This window comes from Hordeum vulgare, chromosome 4H, assembly GCF_904849725.1.
Source record: "Hordeum vulgare subsp. vulgare chromosome 4H, MorexV3_pseudomolecules_assembly, whole genome shotgun sequence".
In the NCBI taxonomy this organism is placed as follows: Eukaryota; Viridiplantae; Streptophyta; class Magnoliopsida; order Poales; family Poaceae; genus Hordeum; species Hordeum vulgare.
This window is the reverse complement of record NC_058521.1, coordinates 30605070-30611827: the sequence shown is the minus strand read 5'-3', so window position 1 is coordinate 30611827 and position 6758 is coordinate 30605070. Positions and strand designations below refer to the sequence as shown.

Genomic DNA, 6758 nt, shown 5'->3' with positions numbered 1-6758 from the left:
GTGGACTCCGCAACCAACTTCGAGCGGATGGAGTTCAGGATGACCAACTGCTCCGGCCAAAGATCCACGCCCTTCATCGCTGGCGCCTCCCCCTCCCCAACATCCAACGGCAACGCCTACCCCGTCGGCTCTTGCTGGTCCTCCCTCACAGCTAGAGGCGATGCCTCCTCCACCGGCTCATGCTCGTCATCCTCTTCCAGCCCACCACCTCTTCCTCTTCCTTCTTCACCTCCTCGAAATCGTCCTCCAGATCCAGAGGTAGCCCCGCGGCCCTCCGGATCCGGACCTGCGCAAGGAGCCAAAGACGTTGCTGGATCATGTAGTGGCGGCGATGTGGGGGCATGGCTGACGGGCTCGGGTGGCGGCGATGGAAGGGAGGAGGGGATGTGCTAGGATTGGGCGACACTGATCGTCTTAAATAGTCAGCTATAGATAAGAACGGGGAACCGAAACGACGCCACACAGCGTTCACACCGCGCCAACGGTGAAGGCGCCCGTTAAACGGTCAGGTTTCCAAACGAGTTTGCATGGGGCCACGCCGTGAGGAGGACGTGTCGGGCGTCTGTGCTCCCTTATATTTGGACTTGATGTAAGGGGCGTCAGCCAGCCTGATCATTTGAGGTTCGTTTAAGGGGTCCGGTTAGGTCAAATTTTTATGACCGGTCAGTAATTGGATGGTTGCGTGGATGTTTGAGACAGGTTTAAAAGGTGGAATGAGAAGTGCATGGATTCTGTCATTTCTCACAAGAAACTGAGCAGAGTACCAGCCTCGAGAAACCCTAGCACTATCACCGAAAGTCTGAAACTGAAGAACAGAGAGTCCGAAACAAAAGGGTTAAACAAAGGAGAATGGAACCAAAAGTGCAAAGCAGACAGGCCCGTGCGGTGTGGATAAGACCGAGTGCCCTCACATGCCCCTCCACCACCCTCACCGCGCGAGGAACCGAGCGGAGTGTCGCTTTAATTAGCGCTCGTCACCCCCACCATCGCCTCCCAGCATCACAAGTGTCCCTCGCCCCCATCTTCCTCCCCGCAACTCGCTGCTCCTCCCAAACCCGAAGCTCAGTCCCGTGGCCACGCAGGTAAAGCGGCATCTGCCCCCCTTCTCCTTCCCCTTCCTCCGGTCCAACCAAATCCATGCGATGGTAGCTGCCTAGTTCATTCTCGCGCCGCGAACTCGCCGATCTGTGGTGTCTTTCCTTCAGAAAGAAATGCGTCTACAGTGCGTGCCGCCTTCTTGAAGCGAGCAGAAGGGTGTGCTTCCGGCGTTCTTCCTCTAGATTTCTTCACGGTCTGTTGTTTCCCATCTCATCCTGGTAGCCGGCCACTGTTCACCTTAGATTTAGCGGAGGAAGGAAAGAAACGCTGAAAGGAGGCGGAAAGCTGTCACCGGAAAGTACGTTTTTTTTTTGCTCTTTTCTGTAAGGAACTCGGCTGCTTGATTCCTTCTGTTCGTTTGTTTGTGAGCTTGATCTGTTTCGTTTCTTAGTATTCTTATTAGTTTTATCTGTCCAGATTAGCGAGTGTTTCATCTCATGGTGTGCTGTTCCTGCGCATCAATCAGAATCAGTTGGTAGTTGCACAAGTAAATACTCCCTCCGTTCCTAAATATAAGTCTTTTAAGATATTTCACTAGGGATCTACATACGGAACAAAATGAGTGAATCTACGCCCTAAAATATGTCTATATGCATCCGTCAGTGAAACCTCTAGAAAGACTTATATTTAGGAACGGAGGGAGTACATAAGTTGTTTTGTGGTCCGTGATCCGGTTGTTCGGTTCTTGCACCGGGAGCGTGTTAATAGCGCCGAATCGAACACCGTGGGAGTGCATAGAGTTCAGTGTTCCGGGTGAAAGGCGTCAGTTGGATTCCCTATTCGTTGGTGATTCCTTATTTCTTTGATTGTGACATGAATAAATGCTCCTAGTTTGCTAAACTCTGAATACGTCCTGCCAGAGACATATAAAGATGTTGTGTTAGCACATCACATCAAGTAGGGTGGACATATTGGTAGTGGGTTTTCTAAAGTATAAGTCCAAATGAAATTGATTAATAGGCAGGACATGCTACGTGGCTATGTCGACGTGTCGGGTTTAGTTCTGAACAGATGATTCAACACCAGTAAAATTGAGGACTAATTCAACGGATTTTTCTGTGTATAAATTACTTTTCTCCGGTATCTCCTACCTCTTTAGTGGCTAGTGTACATAATGATAGATAAGCTCGGCATCCTTTTCACTGCACCAGCCCACTAGGAAGTAGGAACTAGCTCTAGTTTGATGTGGTGTTTCCTGTAGGATGGAGATAGGTTTGTTTGTTTATGTGGAGAGGTGAGCACAGCTGCATTATTGGGCAAATGCCTCCACTCATCCACTCTTTCACATTTTTCTTTTTGCTCTGTTGGTCAACTGCCATTGTATGGTTATAAGAGCTAGTCTCTTTGCTTTGTCTGACAGCATCCTTAGTTTTAGCCAAGCCCACATCTTGGAATCATGGAATTGATCACCTTTCCTTCTCTGGGGCTGTAATTTTACTCTGTACTGTGGTTGTCGCCCCAGTTCAGAGAAGGCAAAGTGCGATGCAAATTACCTTGTGAACAACTTTTTTTACTGCCACTTAGGCTCCTTGCCTCATGATGATGTTCGCAAAAACTTGCTTTCAGCTTGGGTTCGTGTTAGTGTAACTTCCAGTCCCGTTTCTGCTACTTCCGCACTTGAGTTACATGTCATTACCGAAGTCCCATCGTTTTCCCTGCATGTGCTTTACCTCCTTTTCCACATTCTATTCAGTTGGTGTTTCCCAATATCATGTGTTGCCTGTTATAAGAGTTCATCTCCTTGAAAGAACCAATTTATGATATCTTACTAATCACTTTTAGGATTGAATTTTTGGGCCGTGTAAAGATGTTTTTTGGTATAAGATCTCCATTCTAACTAAGAAAATATTTCTAATATCGAAGAAGTCACAAGTCAGTTATCCCCTTAGTTAAAAATAAAGTAACTGTTTCTTTCATGTATGATTTGACACAGAACAAAATGCAGCGAGCAATTCAAGCTATCGGATCACATGGCAGTGTACTCAAATCTGCTGTCCTCCAACACATCAGTGTTGTGAAGCCTGCTATGCTGCCCGCTGTGTTCCCGCGCTTCATGTCAGTATCATCTGCTCAAATAGAGGAGAGCGGGTTTGAGAGCAGCACTGTTGCAGATATTTTGAAGTCCAAAGGGAAGAGTGCTGATGGATCATGGCTCTGGTGCACCACAGATGATAGTGTCTATGATGCTGTCAAATCGGTATGATTTCCCTACTAGTCCAGTGGTCATATTACTCCATAAGTAGGAAATATTTATGCCTTTGAGTGACAAAGAGTTTCAACAGATGACACAGCACAACGTGGGAGCTTTGGTGGTTGTTAAACCTGGGGAAGATAAATCAATTGCTGGCATCGTCACAGAGAGAGGTACACTGGTCTATATACTCTCTGTGATGGAAACATGCCAAATCACGTGCTAAAAAGAGTAAAAGTTAGATACCATTGCTAGTATCCATTGTTATGTGCGATATGTGACATGCATTTTCTTGGTTTATGCCATTGCCTTCTTTATTCTACATGATAAAGAAAATAACATGAAGGACTGAGTAAAATCCGTACAGTAAAGGTGCAAATGCTGCATAAAAGATAAGTAGATAACAACCCCTGTTTCTTATATGCATTATAATTACTGGCATTCAAGAGTCTTAGGACGGGTGAATAAATCTTTAACACATCATGCATCATGAACCTGAAGATCGTGTGCCACAAGCCTGTATGGCCGTATAAGTGGAACATATACATGAAAGAACATTTGACGATTCTATTCTCATGTTGAAATTGTAGCCAGCAAGTTACCATGAGTTCCCAACAAAAAGAATATCATCAAGTATTTAGGGGGAGTTCAGGTATAAAAAGGACCATTTATATGCTTTGAAGTTTGAAACATGTATTATCGCGCCATTAAATAGTTGAACTCTGTTCCTGGACCTACATCTACCATAAACACTTTGGACCATTGTGCCCTTAAATGGTTGAACTCTGTTCCCGAACCTCCAGCTACCATAACAATCCACAGAAATTACTTTGAAGCCAGATGAACCCTTAATGGTTGCCAACTTCGAGCCCGCCACTCGAACACTCACAGTCGCAATGATCTTGTTCCTTCACCTATAATCTCATTGAGTCATTGACCCCACATGCATTATCAGCCAGCATCAGTGCCTACTCTGACTGCCACTCTGGTAAGATATATGAAGGCGTGCCTGAGAACAAAACCAATACGAACAGGACAGCAAACCTGACCAGCTTGCAAAGCAAGATTTACCTATGTAACAGAACTTGATTATGTTACTTGTCTTTTCAGATTATCTCCGGAAAATCATCGTGCAGGGTCGATCCTCCAAGTCAACCAAAGTTGGAGATATCATGACTGAAGAGGTACCAGCTCGTACCATGTTCTAATTTTCTGTCTGCCCCGTGCCCTGAATATAATTTAGCACAAAAAATCTAGCCATAAGCATGTGAAGGACAGTTAGATGAATGCGCCGAGCTTCATTGACAAAGCATCATTTTGACAGAACAAGCTGATCACGGTGAAGCCTGACACCAGAGTCCTGCAAGCAATGCAGCTGATGACAGGTAACCCCACCTGATCGAGTCCATTCTGTCGTTGCACATCAGATGTTCTGTAAAGTACTGAACCCTAACCATGGCACGGCGTGCAGACAAGCGTATCAGGCACATTCCGGTGATCAGCGGCGCACAGATGATGGGGATGGTCTCGATTGGTGACGTCGTGCGCGCGGTGGTCAGCGAGCACAAGGAGGAGCTGAACCGGCTCAACGCCTTCATCCAGGGCGGGTACTAAGGGTTCCCAGGCCCCCTCCGCGTCGCGTTTGCAGGACGTCCCTTTGAGTGAACTCTACAATAACGACCAGGGTGATGATGACGAAATAGGCCTGTTTCTTCGTAGACACTGGCTGTTGAACTTGAATTTGCGTGTGTGTGATGTTTTCCCGCTTATTTAGTGTATATTTCCGTGGCCGCGCGCGACGCCGCGTGCTCGTCTCTGGAGCGTATAGACCATCTCAGTGGATGGTGATAGACGCAGAATAAAGCTTGGGAGTGTCCCGGAAAGGATACTTGAGTTTTACAGTGCCAATGTTTTTTCTCCCGTCTTGTCAACTATAGTTCGGTTAAATGTGTCTCTACCTTAAGCTTTTGATATGTATGCGAGGTATGTAAAAGTTATACTCCTCAGTTCCATATTAAACAGCGTCAATTAATAGATTGTTAAAAAAAAAACAGCGTCAGTTAATATGTATCGGAAGTAGATATTTCTCTGACAGTCGGGAATAGCACATCTCGATTAGAGCACCTCTAGCCGTTGTAGCCCCAAGAGCATCATCGAATAAAAAAACCGGTGTCTTGAAGGCCAAATGCTTCATCCGACGATAATATGAATGCATCTTTTCAATCACACCTTCATTTCAATCAAAAATTTATGAAGGAAATGATTAAGTGGGTCAAAAAAAAGACACGTGAATCATCAAAACTTCCGCCAATGCCCCCCCCTCCCCCCACACACACGTGTCAGGTTTCGCCTAGGAATGCCGACACTATTTTGACGTCCTGGGACGTGGCTGGGCCGTTTTTCAGCCAAAAAACGTCTCGGAGCCTAATATCGAACCTAAAAAAGTGTCTCGGGGTATCTTGGGGGCTTGGGGAGTTGCTCTTAGAGCAACTCCAACTGTGTTGACCCATTTCGTCCGCGCGCATCCGTTTGGTTGCGGTGAACGGAAAAAATATTACTACACGCCGACCCAAATGAACGCGTGTCCGCTTTTCATTCGCATGTTGATCCATTTTTAAGTTGATTTGTGTCGTCGCGGACAAGAGACGCCCGCATGCGCCGTTTGCCAACTACTCCTTCTGGCCCGCGAGTCGGTGGCAATGTCTCCACAATTTCCTCCACTTTCCCAAATCCTCTCCCCGCGCGCGCTCCCGACCGTTCGCCATGGATGACGACCTCGATGTCGTCGTCCGTCTCACCTCCCTCGCCTCGTTCGGCATCATGATCGTCCCTCCCGCAAAGACAAGCCCCGCGCCCCCCGCAAGATCGCCATCGCACCCAAGAAGAAGGAGCTGACGTCCGAGGAGCAGGCCAGGGAGTCGGCGAAGAGAAAGGGTCGGAGGCACGTGGCGGACACAAGGGACGAAGCAGCGACCGTCGGGGCCATAGCCGTCGTCGTGCAGTCGGAGGATACCGATGTATGCATCGCGGCGGCAACGAGGGAGGCGCTATTGTACCTATGGTTAAAACCTGACCAACACGTGCTCGTCAATGCCGCCGTGGCCGCGGCCAGCACAGGCTCGTTTGTGTTTCCTCGGATGGTGCTGCCAGAGTCGCCCCGCGCATCGGCGACTCATCCGATTCCCGACTTTCACGTCTACCCGCAAGCCCCCTGCCTTTTTGGGGAATGCTCGCCAGAGGTGTGATAGCCTGGCTTATTAGGGATGATAGACTACTCATATTAATAAGGAATTCTTTCTTTTCCGGTAGCCCATTCAAATAGAACTCACAGGTTAAGCGTGCTTGACTTGAAGGGTGACCGACCGGGAAGCTGATCCCGGGTGCGCATGAGTGAGGACAAAGTGTGCAGAAAAGACTAGTATTAATATGTGGGGCCAGTCTAGATCCCGCCAGGATTAACGATCGTCGG

General features: G+C 47.6%; 1 protein-coding gene across 2 annotated transcripts; it reads left to right on the top strand.

Moving 5' to 3' along the window:
• Nucleotides 1-870: 870 nt before the first annotated feature.
• LOC123447705 (CBS domain-containing protein CBSX3, mitochondrial) lies at nucleotides 871-5236 on the top strand. 2 transcript variants are annotated; one of them, XM_045124339.1, is made up of 7 exons: nucleotides 1149-1254; nucleotides 1341-1396; nucleotides 3032-3295; nucleotides 3381-3462; nucleotides 4400-4473; nucleotides 4614-4674; nucleotides 4761-5236. In XM_045124339.1, the coding sequence occupies exons 3-7, from the start codon at nucleotides 3038-3040 to the stop codon at nucleotides 4901-4903; spliced, it is 618 nt and encodes a 205-aa protein (XP_044980274.1). In that variant the 5' UTR covers nucleotides 1149-1254; nucleotides 1341-1396; nucleotides 3032-3037; the 3' UTR covers nucleotides 4904-5236. The 2 variants fall into 2 exon arrangements, with proteins under 2 accessions (XP_044980273.1, XP_044980274.1); XM_045124338.1 differs by lacking the exons at nucleotides 1149-1254; nucleotides 1341-1396 and adding an exon at nucleotides 871-1082.
• The last annotated feature ends 1522 nt before the right edge of the window (nucleotides 5237-6758 follow it).